This window comes from Hipposideros armiger, unplaced genomic scaffold (genome assembly GCF_001890085.2).
Source record: "Hipposideros armiger isolate ML-2016 unplaced genomic scaffold, ASM189008v1 scaffold_171, whole genome shotgun sequence".
Lineage (NCBI taxonomy): Eukaryota > Metazoa > Chordata > Mammalia > Chiroptera > Hipposideridae > Hipposideros > Hipposideros armiger.
Window position 1 is genome coordinate 2129264 of NW_017731521.1, and position 23753 is coordinate 2153016.

General features: G+C 40.0%; 1 protein-coding gene across 2 annotated transcripts in view; it reads left to right on the forward strand.

Moving 5' to 3' along the window:
- The window catches only part of RAPGEF5 (Rap guanine nucleotide exchange factor 5), a 216990-nt gene that overhangs the window by 58667 nt on the left and 134570 nt on the right, over positions 1–23753 (forward strand). For both annotated transcript variants that reach the window (XM_019652001.1, XM_019652002.1), the window contains exon 6: positions 3984–4050. In XM_019652001.1, the coding sequence (XP_019507546.1) occupies positions 3984–4050 (67 nt within the window). The remainder of the gene's footprint in view (positions 1–3983; positions 4051–23753) is intronic.

Here is a 23753-nt window from a genome sequence, read left to right on the forward strand (position 1 = left end):
ATCATGTTTGAAAGATTCCTGTATAGTTAGTTTATCTTGGCCCTAGAATTTCATCAGGAGTAGTCTGAAGTCCATCCTAAAAATTGTGTTTCTCTCAAGTCCCTCCAAACTGAACAGTCCAGAGCAGGTCAGCATCAGCCTGGCTCTGGGGGGTTCCGATGAGAGATAGTGGACAGCCAGTGCAGAGGCCCAAGGCAGAAGCATTAAAAACAAAGCAGGTGTGGCTGGGGGAGAGTGAAGAGAGAAGAAAACTACTGTGAGGCTAGGTCCCGAGGGCGTCCCCTGCCTCTGTAAAGGCTTTGGCTTTATGCTGAGGGAGATAGAGGATCTTTCTCATCATCTGAGCAGAGAAGGGGCATAATTTAACTTACATATTAACAAGACCATTCTGGCTCCTGAGTCCAGGTAGGAGATTTTGTGGCTGGGATTTTGTGGTAATAGCAGAAGTGGTGAAATAGGAGATATACCTTGAAGCCAGTAGATATACCATTTCAGAATGGATACAGTGTGGAGTGGGGGTGGGCAGTTAGGCTGGGGGAATTCAAGGATGACTTCCAACTGGAAGGGTGGACCTGCCATTAATTAAGGTGTGGGAAGACTGTTGGGAGGACAGGGATTTATTTATTTATTTATGTGTTTTCTTCACTGGGGCCAGGTGGAATGATCACGATGTCCAGTTTGATGGTTAGAGGGACAAGCGCAGAGGACCACAGGCTTTTGCCAATCCTGTGTCCTCACAACGTCACCTGCATATCGCAGACCTCTCAAACTTATAGACATTGTCCCACAGCACTAGGACTCAGCACTTTGCCTCGGAGAATTGCTGGGTTCAGGCTAGGGCTGTTGGGAAGCGTGGAACTCCTGAAGGGAAGTGCCTGTTGGGCCAGAACTTGCTGCCAGCACAAACGCTCAGGGATAGGGCTTCCTTCCTGGGGTCACTGCTTTTCTCTTCTCTGTCTTAATGTCTACTCGTCACTGCCATTACCTGCTGATTCCAGCCTTGGTTTCCCTTCTCTAACCGCTGACAAGCCGCACTCAGAGCCGCTCTCTTTCTCTCTCGTTCACTGAGTGGCACAGCCTCTTCCGGTGATAATGGGAAAATATGCAGGTATTACAATTGATTATTTTCTTTGTTTTCCCTTGCCCCATCTGTTTCATTATCTATTTGATCTGATACATGAGAACTTTGTCTTCACTGGATAGCCCTGATGTGTATTTACATACATAAAATAATCACAATTAGTCTACATTTTGTAAACATGCATTTGCTGGGAAAAGAGAGTCTGGTATTTCTAGGCAGCTTGGCATTGAGCTGGGAGGGACCACGGTGGTGATAAAGGAAGGAGGGTAATGACTCCTCTCCGCTCCGCCTTCCCCCTTTCCAAGCTCTTCCACTGTTTGCCCATTTACCACCAGCTCTGCTCCCAAGACCCTCTTTTCTGCCAGGTGAGATGCCGGTGCCTGTTGGTGCCGGGGGGCACGGGGCATGTTAAGAAGGGAAGGTTATTTCTGAATTCTAGAGCTCTCAGGAGGCATTCGAGTAATTTTTCATGGTTTGGAGTCTAGAGAGTAGCAGGACCTGATCTGGGTTTTAGAATAATAATCCTGCTGTCTACAGGCAATTGAGCACAAGACGAGCAGCCAGAGATAAAGAAGGTGGTCAGAAGATGGTTAAGATTTGTGCAAGAGAAGTGGGAAAACAGAGCTTGAGGAAGAGAAGTGAGAAGATCTGGGGCCTGGCAAAGGCGGGGAGCGCAGGAGGGAGGGGATGGCCACGCCATGAAGCTGAGCTGCTGCGAGAGGCGCCACGTGGAAACAGTGAGGGCAGGATGCAAGAGCAGTTCTGTGTAAGTTATTTTGAGTTTGAGGAGCCTCTAAGGTCCCTACGTGGGTGAAAATACCCTGGAATTGCCCCCTCGAGCCACTTTGAAGGCAGATGGGAAAACAAGGTGAGCTCAGGGCAGAGTCAGGGGCTGGAGACAGACAGGATCTCTGGCATAAATCGTGGTGATTGAGGTGATGAAAACGGGGTATGGGCTGCGGGGCGGCTCTCAGGAGATCATCACTCTGTCTTTCTTACACACATTTCCTTTAGAAATGGTTTTTTGCCAAGGTGTGTTTTGTGCTGGAAGAATGATGAAAGGTAGTTTTGCTTCTGAACAGGGACTAAATTGTTTGTCACTAAACCAGCAATTGCTCAGCCATTACTCATGAAATAACCATTATCAGTCACATACCCAAGAGCTTCCCTTGGAATTTTGAGTTTCTTTCAGCAGCTTGTTGAAAACACACTCTTGACAGAATGTGTGGTAGTGCAAAATACCTCATCCCATTAACTCACCCTTCAAGTATCTGCTGGGGTCTGAGAAACATGACACGGCCCGACCAGCCCACGCATCTCTACAGACACAGGCTGAGCGTCGAGGCCCTTGTTCTGTGCTCTTGTGTCTTAGTGCGTTTGGCGTTTAATTTCCTGTCAGGTCTGTTCAGTCACCTCAGCTCAATCATATAAACCTGGCTTGGTGGCTCAGGTTATAAAAAGGGTTGCAAGTCTCTCAGTGTAACTTCATGTATAGGGAAAACTTGTGAATAGATTGTTTTAATAATAAAGCTCATTGTTTGAAATACTCATTATCAAGGTAACCTGCTTTTGGGGGAGAATACAGAGAATTAAATTGCTCAGTTCCCACTGTTTTTATTTGGGCAGATTATTAGCCAACGTTTCAAATACTTTGCTGCACAGTAATTAAATTATTTGATGATATAACTTATGAAGCTTCACTGCTTCCTACCTGTAGCCTGCAATTCTTGTAAAGGCAGTAGTTTGTCATTCATTGCTCTGACTTAGGTTGTGGCTTTTTTTCCTTTTTATTCCTATAAAAGAGTTTAGTAGCATGTACAGAAACAGGAAGACAATGTCAGAATTGATCTGACTAGCTTTTCCCTTCTTAAAGAGCTTCTTAGCTCTCCTGCGAGCCAGGAGAAACCCCCCCTGACCCACAGACTAGCGCTCCAGCTGGCCCACTGCCGTTACTGAGATGGAAATCAATCACCGCACTGCCATCCTGATAACACTGCTCTGCAGGGCAATTACCGCCAACGCCTCCAGTTCTCCAGAAGGTGCTGAAAGGGATTGCTGGTGGGAATAGATGGGGAGGCAATTATATATATTCAGTTGGCGTTAATTCTTTTTTTGTTGTTTGACCAAACCAGGGAAAAAATGTAGTTTTATAACATTTGTTTTAAGAAGTAGATAATTTTATATGTTAGAGTGTGTGTGTGTGTGTGTGTGTGTGTGTGTGTGTGTGTAGTGAAAATTTTTTCATGAATTACATTGGAAAGGTGATTTTCCTAGACAAACTGATCTTATACTGTGTAACATGTTATATGTTTCTTTAGTTATTTAGCACATGCATAATTTAGCATAATTTTCTTGGCTTATCAGCTGGACTGTGGTGTCTTAAAAAAGAACAAAGGGCTTCTTCTGCTATTGTATTCCACATAATTCCTATCATAGTAGTAGGCCTATAATAGACCATTTCATAATACATCTGTTTTGGCCAAAACTCAAGTGTAGTGGAAAATTCACATTTCATCTGTTCAAAATCTGGATTTCATTAAGGCTAGAGGGAATCTCAGTGTTTAACCACCTTCTATTCACATCTACTTATGCCTTGTGCATGCTCATATTTGTAAATCTGGTGTGTCAGGATTGTTCTGTGAAATCATTTGGGGAACAGCACTCAACCCTCGGAATTTCATTGGTGTTTTGTGAAGAGGGTCTTGCTAACTGATTTTGAAGGAACAGTTGGGCTACAACAGAGCTCTGTTCCCGTGGCCTTATTGACACCACGGTATTTGCATGGGCACTTTCACCAGTTGATTAAACAATAATGCCATTATTTGCCACGTATTCCCCATAACTTGGTAGATAAATTTGAGCAACCAAAGCTGAAGGGTAATTCATTCTTTGTCTTTCAAAGGTCTCATCAGAAAATCGAAGACTCAGAAGAAAGCAGCGATGAAATTCTTGCTCGCCTAACGTCGGCGGTAAGGCCATGCAATTTCCCTTCCTGGGGGTGCAGAAATAATGACCCCAGGCATTTTGAAGGGAGGCAGTTGGGTAATGATGTAGACACTTGCCTGTGGCTGCTCACCAGTGTGGGAGTCCCCAAATCAAGGCAGGAGACAATGGCATTGACTCTCCACTCGATGCAGCCTCTCCTGGTGGAAAATTCCTGGGACCTTAGTGGAGGCATAACATCTGATTATGACTTAACCCAGGGAAAGTTGTGACCTGCTCCACAAAGGAGAAAAGACGGTAGGTGTCGAAAGGGATTGTTTTCATTAGGGGAAAAAAAAAGTAATAATAATTACCTCAGCCAACCAAAGGCCAGGTTGTTGGTTTTTAATGTACTAGATTGCACTATTTTCATTGTGTTTTTTAAAGCTATTAATCATAGTTGGTAATTGCCTTGTTGGTTGACGAGAAGGTTGTTCCCTTCTTCACAGAAAAAGCTAGCTACGGGTGCTAATCACTGAGTTCCAGTTTGTGACGGGCTCGAGCAATCCTGCCTCACAATGTATAAAGAGTCTTTATACATTGGCTGGGTTTTCTGGAAGCTTGTCCAGCCTTACCAAAGATTCTTTAGCTCTGCTTTAATTGTATTAGTAAAAGGATGATTGCTGAAAATCATGCTGGATTGGGTTATGTATGTGGATGAAACTGATCTTGCACAGTTTTAGACACCAAGTCTTGGCAGCTGGACAGTTTGAAAGTTAAATATTGTTGGGCCAGCCAACTGGCTCAGTTGGTTAAGAGTTAGCTTAAGAGCGCAAGCTCTGAGCAACAGGGCCACCAGTTCGATTCCCACATGGCCCAGTGACGCTGTGCCCAAGCTGAGCTGCCGCTGAGCTGCCAACAGGTGGCAGGATGGCTCAGCTGGTGAGAGCACATGTTCCTAACAACAAGACTGCCTGTTCCATGGTGGGCTATGCCCACCCACAACTAAGACTGAACTCGGCACCTTGAGCTGAGCTGCCACCCAGGTGGCTCAGTGGATAGTGCATGCGCTCTTAACAACAAGGCTGCCGGTTCGACTCCTGCATGGGGTGTTAGCTACGCCTACCCACAACTAAGATTGTAACACAGCACTTTGAGCTTAGAGGCCATGAGCTGCCAATGGGCAGCCAGATGGCGACTGGCGCACCCCACAACGAAGATTGAAGAACAGCAACTTGGCTGGTCCCCGTGTCCAATTCCCCAACAGTGTTCCCCTCACCCAATTCCCCAATTTAAAAAAAGAAAAAAAGTTAAATGTTGCCTTTCCTACTCTTCTGGAATATAGCTTAGAAAAGTAATTTTTTGACTAAATACAGTGATTAGTGGTGTAAAGCTTCATTTGTACTGGAACCTTGACAGCATGTTAAAAACTATTTAGCATGACCTTTGCAGCTTATTTTTATTTATTTTATTTATCTGTTTATTGAGGTATAATTGACATGCAACACTATATTAGCTTCAAGCATACAACATAGTGATTTAATATTTGTATACATTGTGAAATGATCACCACAATAAGTCTAGTTAACACCTGTCACCATACATAGTTACAGAATTTTTTTTCTTGTGATATGAAGTTATAAGATTTACTCTCTAAGTAAATTTTAAATATGCGATACAGTATTATTAATTAAAGTTGCCATGCTGTACATTACATCTCCATGGCTTATTTATTTTATAACTGGAACTTTGTACCTTTGATTCCCTTTATCTATTTTGTCCCCCCACCTCTGTCTCTGAATAATTGTGTGTGTGTGTTTGTGTGTGTGTACACATACCACATTTTCTTTATCCATTCACCTGTCAATAGACGCTTAGGTTGTTTCCATATCTTGATTACTGTAAATAATGTTGCAATGAACACGGGGGTGCAGATATTTTTTCAAGTTATTGTTTTCTTTTTTTTTTTTTTTTGATAAATACCCAGAAGTGGAATCACAGGGTCATATGATAGTTCTATTTTTTATTTTTTGCAGAACCTTCATACTGTTTTCCATAGTGGCTGCACCAACTTACATTCCCACTAACAGTGCAGAAAGCTTCCCTTTTTTCCATATTCTTGCCAACACATGTTATTTCTTGTCTTTTTCATCATAGCTATTCTAACAAGGTGTGAGGTGATATCTCATTGTTTTGATTTGCATTTCCCGGATGACGAATGATATTGAGTATCTCTTCACTTACTTGTTGTCCATCTGTATGTTGTCTTTGGAAAAATGTCTGTTCAGATCATCTGCCCATTTTATAATCGGGTTGTTTGATTTTTTGCTATTGAGTTGTATGGGTTCTTTATATATGTTGGATATTAACAGATTTATTATTTGAAAATATTTTTTCCCATTCAGTAGGTTGCCTTTTCATTTTGTTGATAATTTACTTTGCTGTGCAGAAGCTTTTTAGCTTGATGTAGTCATGCTTTTTTACTCTTTTTTTTGCTTTAGTTGCCTTTGCTTTTGGTTTTAGATAAAAAAATATCATCATCAAAACCAATGTCAAGGAGCTTACAGCCTATGTTTTCTTGTAGGAGTTTTATGGTTTCTGGTCTGAGATTCAAATCTTTAGTCCATTTTTTAATTTTTGTGTATGGTTTAAGATAGTGTTCTATTTTCATTCTTTTGCATGTGTCTGTCTAGTTTGCCCAACACAATTTATTGGAGAGACTGTCTTTTCCCGCAATGTATATTCTTGGCTCCTTTGTCATACATTAATTGACCACATAAGCATGACTTTACTTCTGGGCTCTCTATTGTGTTCCATTGATCTGCGTGTCTGTTTTTATGCCAGTAGCATACTGTTTTGATTACTAGAGCTTTGTAATATAGTTTGAAATCAGAGTGTGATGCCACCAGCTTTGTCCTTCTTTCTCAAGATTTCTTTTGCTATTTGGAGTCTTTTGTGGTTCCATACAAGTTTCAGTATTGTTTGGTCTATTTCCGTGAAAAATGCCTTTGGAATTTTGATAGGGTTTGCATTGAATCTGTAGATTGTGCAGTTTAAAATATTGATCAAAGAGGGCCTAGTGTGGGAAAAATCATTTAAAAAGGTACTCACTGTGGACCAAATACCATGTTAAACATTGTGTGTGTGTGTGTGTGTGTGTGTATACACATACAAACGCATTTGGTGAAACTTCATAACAGCCCTATGATACAAGTGGCATTATCTCTGTTTTATAGCTATGAAAGCTTGTAGAGGTTAAGTAACATGCCCAAGGTTACCCATCTAGAAAGGAATGCAGCCAGGATCTAAACTCAGTATTTTCTACTTCCTTAATCATGTTCTCTTAACTACTATGCTTCCCTTTTTCATAATGTAACTATTGGGATATTTTCCAGAAGCAGCAAAGATATGTAAGATGTGGTTCCTACATCCATACCAGGAAGACAAGTATATTTTGAAAGTTAACATGTGATTAGCAGTTGAGCACCCAAGATTGCGGTGTATAGATGGTAAATTCAAGAACAGTAACGTAAAGCTATATTGATGAGTCTGGACTTGAACCATCATTGAAAGCAGTCAGGATTTGAACAGGTGACAATTAGAGAAACGTGTACTCCAGCTGTTGGGTTTATTGTGTGCGGGCAGAGGAGTGAGAAAATACAGTGGGAAAATAGGGGGTAGACCCACCTAATTAGAGAAGATCCTAGTTTAAGTGAAAGATTTTTTTGGACAGCAAATTAACAGGATGAAGTAGACATTTAAGAAAGAAGGTGATGAGTTGGAGGTGGGGAGACTGGTTGAGAGGATGATGAAAATTTAATGTATGGAAGTTTTGTGAGAACCAAAAGAAAAATGAGTTCAAAAAGGAGGACAAAGAATTTTTAAAAAGTCAGTAGGACAGGGTTAAGGTAGAAGAGGAGTCAGATGACTCAAGTTCTGAACATGCATGAATGGAAAAGTGGTGATACTCTTGGGAAGTTGAGTAAAATATGTGGAAGGAGAGATGATATTCTTTTGGACATACTGAGTTTGAGATGATAGGAACAGAAAAATATTCAGGAAATACCTGGAGACCTGAATCTGGAGCTCAGAGAGGTCAGGGCACAAGTTGTAGGAACCAGTCACAGGGAGGTTGTTGATTGAAGAGCAGAGTGGAAGATGGAGTCTTGGGAAGCGCCCACGGGAAGAGGGCAGTAGGGAGATGAAGGACAGTGAGAGGAAGTGGAAATACCTGAATGGCTTATACCATGAAAGTCCAATTGAAGAGAGCCTCTAAAAAGGAGGGTGGGACAGGAAAGTTTGCTATAGAGTTGGTTGAGATAATCTTATTGGAAAAATCTCCACATTGAAACACGGAATAAGTAGTGGTCAGGTGCTAGAGTAGTGGTATCTAGGAATGAGAATAAAAGGCAGAGGAGGAAATTTCATCCCTTCAGCTGGCCCACCGTAGTGAAAAATATCACTGAACTGAGACTGAGGACCTTGATTCTTAATTCTTCCAACAGTGTGACCTTGGCTAACTTGAGTGGTTGGACTAGACAATATCTAAGTTATAAAATTTCTTCATTCATTGTAGAAGCATTTATCAAGGGACTTGTGTCAGTCTTCATAATGTGGTTGTTCCTGTTGCTAATGGCATACAAACTTTGTTACCTAGGTATTAACACCGTGCAGGAAGGCAAATATTTACATACCTCACTCGAGTAACAGTTCTCATCTGCCTTGACCCTGAAACTCATTAAAGGAAAGCAAAAGTGACATCTGTAATGCAGAGTTGCTGGTGTGCTCCTCAAGGGTTTGCGTGTTTGGGGGTGCTATAAAGGGGGCCAGTGGCTTCCAGCAACTCAGTTTGCTGTAATCTTGTATATTCAACTCTTTTTATTCAAACTGGGGAGTTATGTAGGTGGCTGTCTTTAAAAAGCTCCTCATTTCTTCAACCCCAATAGTTTATTTCTTAGTCCCAGCTTCGGTTCATCAGGGGAAAAATAAAATAAAAAGATAATACCTGAAATTTTACCCTGGAAGAAAACACAGGTGAGTTTTCATATTGAAGGAACATGAGAAGACAGTGCATGTGTAGAAATAAAAGTGTCTTTATAATTGAGTCAGATTTACAGTTGTTAAATTTATACAAACACAAACGATAAAAATGTTCCAGCCGGGGCCGGCCGAGTGGCGCGATGGTTAAGAACTCGCTTGGGATGCCAGAGGGCCCCGGTTCGGATCCCACATATGAGGGCCAGTGACACTGCCCTCCACAGCTAAGATGCTGAACAACAGCTCAACCTGGAGCTGGGCTGCCATGAGTCGCCGGCGACGGTGTGGGCTGCAGTCCCTGTGGCAGTGGATTGCCATGGGCTACCGTGAGTGGCCAGCAGCCAGCATGAGCGGCCAGCAGCCGCAGTGAGCGGCCGGCCAGAAGCCGGCGACTGATCTGCCTCGCCAGAGAAGAGCACGATGATGGTGCCAACTTGGGCCAGTGAAGCAACATCCTCCATAACTAGACTGAAGAACAAAAGGACAGCAACTTGTCTGTTCCCCTTTCCCCAATTCCCCAGCACTGTTCCCATCCCCCCAATTCCCCAATAAAAATCTTAAAAAAAAAAAAAATGTTCCAGCCATGTTTCAGGTGATTTTCACTAAAGAACCACCCTTCCAAGTTCCTGATATTCACAAACCTAAATAGTCAAACTGTGTAAGAAGTTTTCAGCTTATGGGAAAAGGACATGGGTATAATAGACTCATTCATTATAGAAAGTCTACAGAAACACTCTGGATATTATTATCAGGAAGTTGTTTCCTGGTTGTACATATGGTTTCTGCCTTTAGCACCTTAGCTTCCTTTCTGATATCTTCTAACCCTACAAATTGTGTTACCTTGAAACCTTTTTCATTTACTGTGAGTCTCCATTGGTCTGATAAAGCTGGTAAGTTGAGAAAGGCTCTTGAATGACAGAGCCTACCAGTTCCTGTCCTTGAAGTTCTAATTCTAAGCACTATTTTATTTTATTTTTAAAAATGAATTATTTCAGTGTTCTTGACAAAAAGAGTATTCAGAATTGATGACACAGCTTTTATATCTGTGTATTACAATCCAGGGTAAACTAAATATAGAGAAGCGTCTACAGTGAATTAAGCATTACTTTCAAAGCCATAGTCCTTAGAATGTAAATTTAGAAATATGTTAAACTTTGAGGCATTGTAAACAACTTAGAGTATTTGGGGAGCATCCAAAGACAGGAAATATAAACATAGATATCCTTAAATAGGAGATAAAAACTGATTCTAGACTTCCATCTCTTGCTTACTTAACATCAACATCCAAAACAAACCCTGTCAGGCTATTTTTCTTTCTTTAGGCTAAAATTTTTGTAATGGAAATTGTGGAGATAAGAAAACACAAACATCTTATCTGGGCTTGAGTGAAATTTGTGATTTTTATATACACAGCCTAATTGTCAAACCACTGAGGTGACATGAGGTAGGCTAAGCTGTGTATTTTATATATTGGATCCCTATTTGGTGAGATGGCTACATTAGTGACACTTATAAAAGGACAGGGTGTATGTAGTGTGGCTCTCTGTGCTGCTGATCCAGTGAAGCGAGCCGTCACTTGGATGGTGAAAGAAAACAGTGTTGAGTGTCTACAAGAAAACACTAACTTGGTGGTGCGAGTGGTGGAGTGTTTGTGACCAAATCCTGAAAGGCGAGTTAAAATACAATACAAATCAAGTGTTCAGAATTTAAGAAGAGAGTTCAGTGGGATTGAAAGCAAAATCTAATACTCTGGAATCACTTAACTAGACACTCTTCCAGTCTCATATCCCTTCTCAGAGCTGATTTAGTTTATCATTTCCATCAGTTTCATTTTCTCTGTTTGTATGTTTCTGCTCTATCCCCTCGCTCTTTTTCTTCTGTCTCTCCAACTTTGATGTAGAACCGCTGCTTCTGATGCTTTCAATGGTATTTTCTAAATTCCTTCTGATGGGGTCTTCAGGTACATTATCACTTCTCTGAGAAATGCCACTGAGCTAAAAAAAACATCTTATTTGCCAATTAAACCCCAATTATTAATGAAGGTGTTTGCTATCAGTTCTAGAAGATCTTGAAGCAAATGAAACCCCAAGAAGCAAATGGCTATACTTTTGGTGAAAGTGTTGGAGAAAAAGAAACTTACAATGGAATTTCTTTTTTCATCTCTCTAGGAGAAAAAAAGAGATGGTTATTACTGACTGCTGCTCATTGTCAACTTCTCAAAACATTTTTTCCTGCTCAGTGTCCAGTAATTGTGACATAACTCCATCAGTTTTCACATCAATTGTGAACTTGTTCTCTCATGATTTCTAGCATTCTTTCTAGTTGAGGTCTTGTTCTCATTTTTTCCCCGTTTGGGATCCTGTTTGGCAGGTCAAATGGATCTGATTGTACTCTCATTAACGAAGGCCTGCATTTACCTTGTGCCTTTGCCTGATACTCTTCCAACTCATCATTTCCTTAGCGTTCCCTTGGGAAATACTGATTACAAAGGCACAAGGAACTGGGTCTTAATGAACAACCAGTTGTCCCGTATCACAGAATATATGACACTATGAAATCCAAAGACGCCAACTTTTCAAGATTCTCTGTCGTTCAGCTATCTCATTCCTGTAATATCACCTGTTCTCATATTTTGCTTTCATTCATTTTAAACTCCCCTTTGCTGTGTCTAATCTTCCACCTGAAGCTTCTGTTATTTTCTCTAAGGATGATCTTTCACAGGACTCTGTTTCTATTATTCCTGGGTCCAGGAAGCATAGACACTGGTTAGGACACCTATAGTTTGTCCTTGATGAATCTGCAAGTTGGGTTTGATCCATTGGAGAAATTGCTTTTTGAGCAGTAGTATCTGAAGATAACAGCGACAGCTTTTTAAATAGGAAACTTTCAAATTGGTACTGGTTCAGGAAGCAGAAATAGCATGGGGCTTTGGTTTTGTTAGATCTTAAAATGCTAGGATTTTAGAGACTTACTTAAGAGACTGTAGGCCAAATTAGCAAGGTTTGGAAATAATCTCAGGTTAATCCGGATGGAGAGAATCTGTCACATTTTGTACATGATGAGCATAACCCAGTGATGATTTTTACCACATTTAGAAATAGGTTTTAAAAACACTAAAATACCAGGTTTGCTCACCCTTTTTCCTGGCTATCTGCCTCTTCTTTTCTGAGGAATGGAGAAACGGAGTGTAGTTAATCTCCCTTTTCTTCATCTATCACAGACCTGAGTGGGCATGTTTGTTCAGAGAATAAAAGTAAGCTACCCCCTCGGGGAATGACTAACCTTCTGTCTGGCTGCCACAGGATCGTGAACATCTTGTTACCTTATATTTCTTATCTGTGGGGAACATAAAATTCCTACTTGGAATCCTTAGCCTGGCTCCAGCTCTTCTAGTGGCTTAAGAGCCACTGTGTGATTTGGAGAAGGGCCAGGTAGATTGAGTTTTTAGAGAAAGTGTCAAGTGAGACCCTAGAAGACAGATCTGGTTTCAAGGAGCATTTAAAAAGCATCAGAGGAATTGTAGCACATTTCTGGTATAGTATTCCTTGTTCTTGGCTTTTATAAGAAGCCATGGGGCGCATTAGTACCTTCCCTCATTGTTCTGTAGAGCTCCCCTCCTCAGCTAGAGTGTCCAGAGGGCCTTGGGCGGTGGAGCGTAGGTCTCCAGGACCACTTGGAGAGCTGGTGAAAGCTCCTTCAGTTTCCCTCAGATAGGATCTCACAGGAACACTTCACAAACCCATCATGACTGTCAATACCCAAACAGGTAGCTGAATGATGTGTCTCTGTCTTTTGTCAATAGAAAAATGCACATATGTTCTCTGTCTATTGCACATCAGAATGCTTTCCTGCATCATGGGGATAGATCCCCAAATACCAAAAGATACAGATGTACACACACAGCCTTTTAAAATTAATTGCTAAGTTATCATCTTACTTCCAAAGAAACCGTCTGCACCTACCCAGATTATGTGGTGATCTAATTTAACTCTAGCCTTGAGAATTTAGGTATGGTGAGCCATATAATGCATGCTGTTTTGCCTACTGAAATGAGCCCACTGGGGGGACATTTATTTAAAAGCATCTGAACAGAAAGCTGTGAGTGTGTAGAACCCATTCAAGAATAAAACATATCTCAATGAATCCCTTGTGAATAGCGGAAGAAGTGTGTTTGTGTGTATACATGTACATGTATATTATGGTATTTGGGTGTCTACTAACAAGATGAAGAAAATTATTTTGATGTGCAGTACACATAGAAAACAGACATTTTTAACTGCCAATAATAGAAAAATACAATTCAGCTATCGATTTGTGTATTGACAGTGAGGGGTTTGTGAAGTGATACTATGAAATCCTATCTCAGGAAAGTTGAAGGAGCTTTAAAATAATGATCCATGAACATTTCATACTGGCTACTTCTTTGTTCATTTGTTTAAAATAGAGCTTCTTATAAATGCTTGGATGAAATGCAATTTTGCATCGTTAAGTCAGTGTTATAGCTTTATATAGTATATCCATATATATAGAAGGACCCAGAGGCATATAAACAAGTGAAAATTACTTGAATTTTTTGGTGGTGATGGAATAAAGTAGATTTTAAGGTAGTTACTGTTATTCTATAGTGATGTAAAAATTAGAATATAATGAAATTTTATGTGAATACCGAGTAGAAACTATGTGAATCCTATTCCTATATTTGTATGTCAAAATGATCAATCTGGTAGAGTTGTCATTACTGTGGATTATGCTTTGCAATTTTTAAAAATTTATCTGACACTTAGATTGTTTAACTTGAACTTAAACACTTTACAATTTAAAAAAATTATAGAATAGGAAAAATACCCATAAGAAACCACTCATAAATAAGTCATTATTAATATCTTAGCGTTTCTTAATTCCTCAGTTTTTCTTCTTGTGTGTATTTCTTTTTTTACAAAAAATGAGTATCTCAGTTGGTTAAGAGATGGCTTAAGAACATGAGTTCTAAGCAAAAGGGCTGCCAGTTCAATTCCCACATGGGCCAGTGACGCTGCACCGAAGCTGAGCTGTCTCTAAGCTGCCAACAGGTTAGATAGTTCAGCTGGTGTAACCACAAGATTGCCTGTTCGATGGTGGGCTATGCCCACCCGCAGCTAAGACTGAACTTGGTACCTTGAGCTGAGCTGCCGCCTGGATGGCTCAGTGGATAGGGCGTGCACTTTTAACAAGGCTGCAGGGTTCGACTCACGCATGGGATGGTGGCTATACCCACCTGCAACTAAGATTGAACACAGCACCTTGAGCTTAGAGGCCATGAGCTGCCGGTGGGCAGCCAGATGGCGACTAGCGCCCTCCACAACGAAGACTGAAGAACAACAACTTGGCTGGTCCCCTTCCCCAATTCCCCTACACTATTCCCCTCCCCCAATTCCCCAATTAAAACAAATCTTTAAAAAAGAAAAAAAATGACCCTTTTATTTTGTAGTCTGTGTTTTTCACTTAGTAAGTTTTTCATGCTAAAAGTACCTCCTACAGCATTTATAATGGTTCCATAGTACCCCATTCCACAGATTTATCATTACCACTATTTTTTAATATTGTGCTTTCTTTCAATCTTTTGCTATTAGTAGCAACACAGAGATGAACTTCTGCATGGGTGAATTAGTGAAGAAATTTGCTTGCAGATGTTACTTTATTACCCTACTGTTGATTTCAGCAGACCAAGTGGGAAGTGGGTAAAAGGCTAAGAATGGCTAATATTTGTGGCGTTTTTACATTGTGCAGGCATTCCGCTAATACTTTTCATACACTATCATATTTCAATCTCACAGAGCAGAGTGTATTATCATTCACATTGGAGAGATGAAGCATTTCAGACAGTAAGTATTAATTAAAAATCCACATAACTTACAGCCAATTTAAGGTTCAAAAAGCAATTTTCCACATTATCTTCACTTACAACACTTTATAGTTTCTGAATAGGTCTCAACAGATTGGGTTTGTGATTTGATTATAGAATTCTTTTCTTATCTGAAGAATTTTATGAAATGAGACCTATGAAGTTGTATTAAATAGCATTTTAATTTTTTTAATCTGTCAGGAATCATTAAATACTGATAAAAATGGCTGCATGGTTTAGCAATTTAAAAATTCATTCTCACTGGTTCTCAGGTCTTCTGGTTCCATCGTGTGGACTCAGGAGTGTGCAAACTCTGGTCAAGATTTTATAGCAGGTAAATCACGTTCCAGGACTAGGCTCTATTAGCAAGTTACTATTGGGTTGTCGGAAAAGTCATGACACAATTTTGCAACAGATGGCACTAGTTCATTTTTGGAAGTACTAGTCATTCACATCTATGTTATTGCTATGTCATTTGAAAGCTGACAGCTCTAGCTTCATTCTAAAAAAAAAATTGAGCGATTTGGTTGAGTTTTCGAGATTTTACAAGTTGAAAATGAAAGACCAAACTGTGCATTTTTGCCCTATTTTACTGTTTTACTTCCATAAAGGAAAGAACACGTCAAGCTTGTGAAAAGTTGCATAAAATTTACGGTGACAATGCTCTACAAGAACGTCAGTGCCAACGATGTTCATGAAATTCCATGCTGATGATTTTGATCTCAATGACACTCCTCTGTCAGGGAGGCCCACCGAGGTTGATGGTGACAAAATAAAGGCATTGATCGAGTCAAACCCATGTTACACGACACAAGAGATTGCAGAAATGTTGAACATCCATCATTCAAGTGTTCACGACCACCTGAAGAAGCTGGCATACATAAGCAAACTCGATATTTGGGTTCCACATAAGCTCAAAGAAGTTCATTTGATGGCACGTATAACCATCTGCAATATGCTCATTAAATGTGAGGAAAACGGTCTTTTTTTTAAGTGACTGATAACTTTTTTTTAAGTGACTGATAACTGGTGAGGAGAAGTGGATTGTTTACAACAATGTGGTGTGCAAATGGTCTTGGTCCCGACATAATGGTTCGCCTTAAACGACATCGAAAGCAGACATTCATCAGAGGAAGGTTATGGTCTCAGTGTGGTGGGATTTTAAAGGTGTCGTGCTTTTCAAGCTCCTACCAAGGAACCAAGCAATCAATTCTAATGTGTACTGTCAGCAATTAGACAGTCTGAATGAATCCATCATGCAGAAACGTCCAGAGCTTGTTAATTGTAAAGGAGTTGTGTTCCATTGCGATAACACAAGACCACACACAAATTTGATCACCCATCAAAAATTATTGGAGCCTGGATGGGATGTGTTGCCACACCCACCATACTCACCTGACCTTGCGCCGTCAGACTTCCACTTGTTTTGCTCTCTTCAAAACTTTTTGCGTGGTATAAGGTTCAATTTAGATGAGGCTGTAAATCAGCACCTTGTTCAGTTTTTTGCAAATAAAGACAGGTCCTTCTATGAACAAGGAATTATGAAACTCACTGAAAGATGGCAAAAGGCTATGAAACAAAACGGGCACTATATTATTGATTGATCTTTGTTCTTTATTTAAATAAATGACCTTTGAAAAACATAGACAAAATACGTCATGACTTTTCCAACAACCCAGTATAAGGCCCTGAAAAGGTGTCTAGGGATAGTTTTTCAGGAATGCTCTGAGTATCTGTGTTAGTATTCCTTAGTAGGTAGAATGATCCCCTGAAGATTAATACCCCACTTAGCACCTATAAATACCACAAAAGCTACTTTGCAGATGTAATTAAGACAATAGAACTGGATTGTCCGCATGAACCCAGTCTACTACCCTGAGCCCCAAGCAAAGAACTTACCCTGGTGAGAGTCAAAGAGAAATGGCAGAAGATGTTTAAAGAGAAATTCCAGCATGAGAAGGACTCAGCATAGCATTGCTGACTCTGAGGAAGAGAGGCCTACATGCAATGACCAGAGAGAGGCCTCTAAGGGCAGGTTTCAGGTGACAACCAGCAAAGAAATAGACAGTTTAATCCTACAGATGCAAGAACTAGATTCTGCCAGCAACCTGGAAGCACATACCCCTCAAAGCGTACGGTAAAGAGCACAGCCCTGCCCGTACCTTGATTTTGGCCTTGAGAATCTCTAAGGAGAAGGATCCAATTGAACCATGATGTACTGGACTTCTAACCTCCAGAAATGTGAGATGATTAATGAATGTCATTTTAAGCTGTTAAATGGGTGATAATTTGTTATGGCAGAAATACAAAATTAATACACATTCCTTGTGGAATACATACCCACAAGCCCTTGATTCATAAAATAACAACAGTTCTTTCTCGAATGTCAGAAGCTGCCAGGCCTGCTAGTTGATTGAAACCTCTGAAGCTTCAAAGTGGATTTCTAAAACTAAAGCCTGTCCTTCATACATTTATAAAGACTTGAGAATTCCGTGGAAACCTGAAAGTTTCTTTTTAAACTCTGAAAACACAAGCCTTTTAAGCACTGTTCACAACTTCGATGAAACAAATCAGTCCCTCTTATGCTATTTGCAATGGAGGGCGAGGTAGGTAGAATATAATAAGCAGAGTTAATACTGGTGTCAAAGAGACTATAATTTAGGTGGGAAAAGGGGGCTTACACATATGAAATATTACAGCAATTAAGGACTGGATTGTCTTTTCTTCTATTGTATTTTATTGTTTAGTTCAACTATATTAACTATAATAATGCGATGATGATGATGTTGATAGCTTACACTGAAAAAGCAGTTGGTTGCGGCGGGCACTGTTCCAGTTCCAGATGCTTTAGGTATTAACTCATTTAATTCTGACAACAATCCTCTGAGGGAGAGGGCTGTGATTCTGTCCCACCACCCAGAATCCTAGAACTTCTCTCCAGGTTGGCATAAAATACAGAGATTTCCTTCACCTGTTTTAGGCTTTTGGATCTTGAGTTCTGAATCTTGATCTCCCAGGCTCCCATGTTAGCAATTTTCATAGTTAGACTTTCTATTGGGTTGTTGGAAAAGTCATGACACATTTTTGCAACAAAAAACATAGAAAAAATACGTCATGACTTTTCCGACAACCCAATAGTTGGAAAGGGTTTTAGCTGACCTGGATTCATCCCAATACAGTGTTTCCAATGTAACATCCCTACAAGGTTTTACAGGAATCTACCCCTACAGACAGGAGACCCCTATCATAAGAGATGCCTCGAACAGCTGGGGCCTGACTGCTGTTGTGGTTATACTATTGCTACAGTAGTAATACCTCCAAAAAGCACAATAATTGAAAAAAGACATTTTTACTATGTAAGGAATGACATGTAATATAGGATGAAAGGTGTAGTAAGACATGAGTTTGCAAATTATATTACGTCTTTAAAGATACTTTGTTAAATTATTATGTAAATACACTAAAGAAGCATTTAAATGTAGTATAGATTGAGAATATTCTGGGCTTATCAGAAAATGGAAAAAAAAATAACTTGAGACATAAACATTAAAAGTTTAATGATGCAGACATAATGTTTTATTTCATTATTATAGCAAAAATCACAATGTTCAATATACACTTGTTTCCTTAAAATACATTTCATATATATGAAATTTTTATTTGTGAAGAAATTCACATTATCAGCAGTTGGGGTGTTGGGGATACCACTGATCAGGAGTAGTAAGAGCAGCTTTGAAGACTGAGAGAGTAGAAATACCTGTGTTCTTGAAACGAAGTCAGCATCATTAGCTTGCTCTTTTCAGGTTTCCTTCAACCATTACATCTGTAACTTTTCCTGTTCTTTGTGCCATGAATGAAATTTATGAGATTTTTCACAACTAGAAAGGTCCTCCAACCGTTTTTTTTTTCTTTTTTCATCTCTTTGTTAAGATTTGCACTACCTCTATCTCTGTTGGGTGGATTGAATGGCTTGAACATCACCAGCTGTTCAGTTGCAGGCTGACAGATTTCACCACCTCAGGAGGCTCATGCTTGTTCTCTTCTGATAGTAGACGATTTGGAAAGGAGACACTCATAAAACAAATCTTTAGAAGGATTCCATGGTCTGGGTGCATCTGATATTTACCTTCTCATATGAAGCACCTTCAACTGAGCCTCACATAGTAGACCGTCTGATTATTTGGAAGTTCTTAGAGCTAAAACGTGTGTTTTTGCTACTTCTCTCTATGGGTCTGAATTTTACTTTCAACCTTTTAAATACTTGAAACTAATAATCGTGTTCCCCCCTAGTCTTCTCTTCCCAGCAGCAACTACAAACACTTCTTCAGTTGTATTTTTGAGCACAAACATATGTACCAGGAGTGGTACAGGAGCTGGGGTTAGAATGATGAATAAAGGAGTCCATTTCAGTGGACTTGTAATCTGCTATTGGAGACTCCCCGCTAAAGAGGAGACTGCACTAGCCTGTGATGGTGCTATAATTGAGGGAAGTGTAGAATGCTACCGGAGTATAAACAGGGAGGACTTCGCTCCATGGTGGGAGGTGGGTGACACTCAAGAGAAGACGGTAACTAAGTTGGGACCTGAAGGACAAGTAAGTGACAGCCACACAAAGTGGGAAGGTGGAGAGGCATTCCAGACAGAGAGACGAGCATATGGAAAGGCCCAGAGCAAAGAAAGAGCATGACTTCTTCAGAGAATTGTAATTGTTCTCTTTTACTAAGGCTGAAGCATTGATTTCATATTTTTTTTAAACATGGACTTTGAGAAGAGGAATAGAGATAGAGATGATACTGAAGACCAGATCAGAAGAATACAATATATCCAATACTAGACACTGAACTCAGTCATGGCATCATGGGAAGTCTTTGAAAGCTTTTTAGCAAGTGATATAATATGAAATTTATATTTTAGGGTGATTAGACTTGCTGTAGGGTAAAGAATGATGTAGTATGAAGAGTGATAAATCAGAGACAGCAGTCTGAGTGGGAGAAGATGGTGGGCTAAGATAAATCAGGGATACCTCCTCCTTGACTTGAGACCATGGGTGTATGGTGGTACCATTACTGACTGGGTGTATGGGACCTGGAGCAGATTATGGGGTGGTGGGACGTGGTAAGCAAGTGACATCATGTTGAGAAATATTGAGTTTGAGATACTAGTGGGGCATTTAGGTCCAGGACTCTTAGGTCCAGGAGATGGGGGCTCTACGGCCCTGGAGACAGAGCTATAAGTGAAGCCTGTGACCAAATGAAATTGCTTGGGAGAATAAACAGAAGGAGAAGGACGTCAAGAGGGCTGAGGCTAGATCACCAAGGATCATCAAAATCTAAAGAGAGAGGGAAAGGAGAGCGTTGGGAGAAGAGAAGTAGCATCCAGAGAGGAAAGAGAAGCCTGGAGCTCATGGTGCCGTGGAATCTCAGTGGTTAAGAAGAAAGTGGGTAACACCGCCAAGTCCAACAGAGGACAAACTAAAGGATGACTGGTGCTGCATCTATTGCATTTAGCTATAAGGAGGAGACTATCTCCTAGTCATCTTCATATGCGTACTGTCTACTCCTCATGAACTTAAACAAATGATCCTCCAACACAAATACGATCCAGATGGTGACCTTTTTGGAGTCTACCGTGTGTGTGTGTGTGTGTGTGTGTGTGTGTGTGTGTGTGTGTGTGTGTCTCGAATGTCATTCTTCTAGTTATATTCCTAAAAACATTGTTATCCATTCTAAATAATCTCATGTCCATTGTTAGCTCATACCATGCTTGTGATCATCTAAAAAGTAGCACATCTTTTTCATGGGAACCTCTGTCCAAGGAGCTGTATGTACATGTGGGCCACTTAAAAAACAGACTTAAAAACCTAAGTGTAGGGCTTTATTCCCATTTGTTTTGTTACGTTCAGGCCACTTCTACATATATATTAGTCTTTGATAGCTTAGCCAGCTGTTGTCTAAGTTATAATAAAATTAATAGCCATATTTGTATGTATTCAACAAAAAGTCTATACAAGAGGTTTTAAAAATACCCCTAATCGCCTTGAAATAGATGAGTAAGCATAAGCATATTTTATCCCAACATGCTAAACAAACATCTTTGATGTGGTGACAGCAATTACTGGGAAAACAACTATTAGTTAAATAGCCTGTTAGGTGGAGAGCAGTAGTGTCTGGACAGATATATGAATACCTTTCTTAGTTTTCTAATCACTGGTTGACATGAACAGGTAATCACAAGATTATTCATGTGTCAGGCTTGTGGCAATATTAGATCTTCAGCACAAAATAACGAACTTGGAAATAGGAAAACAGACTCCTGAGGAACAAAGAAAATTGTTACTTAGCTTGAGTTCGTATTCCTTCACAGGACAAAAATCCAGCCACCATTACTGCCCAGTTTGTGTCTTATCTAAAAGTATTTTGCGTACTTTAAGAAGCATATTTATTTGTTTGTTTTCTAGAATTTTGAAAGCCCTTATTAGCTTAAGATTTTATAGAGGTTTAAAAGTGAATACATTTTGGACTAAAACAGGGGAAAATATTGGATTATGTTTCTCCTTATATTTAATTTGGGCAATTGAGGAAATGAGTTCTATGTTTTAAAAACATTTCTATCACGGTATCAAATTTTAAATGTTTGTAAAATTAATAGATTTACTAAAGACCTTTAGGAAATGTGTGAATAGGTCATTCCATTCAAAATTAGTTTGTGAAGACAACCCTTTGGTTCGCTAAGATGTTTGCTTCTATTGGTCTGTTCTCCCAACATGACCTTTCTTTTATCCAGCTTCTCACTTGGTTTTCAAGGACCTCTTGCACCGCAAAGCCTGCTCACGTCTTCTCAGTTAACCTCTTCCAAAGAGATGCTCCCTGGCACTCAGAGTTTGCATTTGACACTTTCTGTTGTCTGTTGATTCTTGACATTGATGCAAAACAGCTTTGCTAGCATTCTGATTTGGAGGCTGAAGGCACTGGTAAAGCTCCAGAGAGGAAAGAAGACAAAATGCTGGAGATGCGATTGACCCTTGTTCCTGTCAAATTTCAGGGTTGTTTTGTGAACAGCTCTGCTGATAATTGAAGCTAGAAAAACAAAACATTTCAACATGTTTCTGACGGGTAACCAGGGGAGAGGGAAATTTTTGAGATACGTCTTATCAGTCCCTTAATTATCCTCTATTTAGATATTTACAGGATCAAATATACCCTAAGCTACAGGTGCGTTTTGAATTATGTAGTTCTTTTTATATTGAGTAAACTATTTTTTAAATTAAAACAAGCTTCTTAGAAAGCATCCTTGCAATTTTCCTTGTGCTTGAGTAGATTGTGTCTGTCAAACTGCTGATGTAGTAACTGAATCTTACCATTTGATTGGATTAGAGTATCATTTTATGCCTAAAACACACAGTGAAGGCCATGTTCCTTTACAAATGAATTCAATTAGCGGAGAACAAAATAAAATATAAAGATTGATTGTCAGTTGATATGATTATAATATTAAAAGGTTGAGTCTTCGGGAAACTAAGATTTCTTATTGAATAGAGCAGTGATTCTCAACCCTGGATACAACCTAGAGTCACTTAGGGACTTTTAAACAAATGGCAACAGCAAATACTGATGCCTGGACTTCTCCCCTAGAAATTCCCATTTAGTTGGGGCCCAAGTATCAGCGCTTTTTTAAAGTTCCCCATGTGACTCTACTGTGCAGTCAGGTTTGAGAATTGCTGAAATAGACAGATGAAAACTATCTAAGCTATTCATTTCTTAGTACACTTAAGTAGTGACTACATAGCTATTTGACAAGCAGAAACATGAGAAAAAGAGGGAGAGAAACTTTTAGTGTAAAATTAGTAGACATTTACAATCCATTATTCAGCTCTAACATATAAAAGCTCTGAGAAAAACAAGTTTTTCATGACTTAATTGGTGACAAAAATCTAACCTACACTGAACATATTGAGTGGAAAATCCTGAGGCTTCTTTTTGCCTTCCTTTATTCCATTTGGTACAAATAATCATACATTTCATTTTAGAAATATTAATATCTGATTTCTGATTACAAGTTGCTGCCCCAGACTTCACTGTGGTTGTGACGGAAGCAGGGTTCCTTTCTGAAATGTATAAAATTTTGAATTTTGAAATCTGTCTAGCCCTAGGGGTTCAGATCAAAGTAGGGAAGGATTGTTTATAGGAAAGGCCAATGTAATGATATATTTCCTGTCAGAGTAAGAAGAACGCATTTCTTCTAACTACAGGTAGTGGCTTAGCACCCATATTAAATAAAAACAATGGCCAATATCAGTGTGTGGCTCTTGGCTCTTGATCAAGATGAACTACCTAGTCAATATTCTTTTTTTTTAAAGTTTTTTTTTTTTTAATTGGGGAATTGGGGGAGGGGAACAGTGTTGGGGAATTGGGGAAGGGGAACAGACAAGTTGTTGTCCTTCAATCTTAGTTGTGGAGGGTGCAGCAAGCTCAGCTCCAAGTCCAGTCGTGCCGCTCAGCTCAAGGTGCTGAGTTCAGTCTTTAGTTGCGGGTGGGTTTAGCCCACCATCTCGAACAGGCAAAGCCATCCTCACCAGCTAACCCATCCTGCCACCTGTTGGCAGCTCAGTGGCAGCTCAGCTTGGGCGCAGCTCACTGGCACATGTGGGAATGGAACTGGTGATCCTGTTGCTCAGAGCTTGCACTCTTGAGCAAGCTCTTAACCAACTGAGCCACTTGGCCAGCCCTAATCAATGTTCTTGGTCAGTTGGTGCTACATGTGTACATTTCTCCAGCCTGATCTGAGAAGAGGCTTCCATTTCGGCCATGGTGAGAGAAACTAAGGTTCACCAAC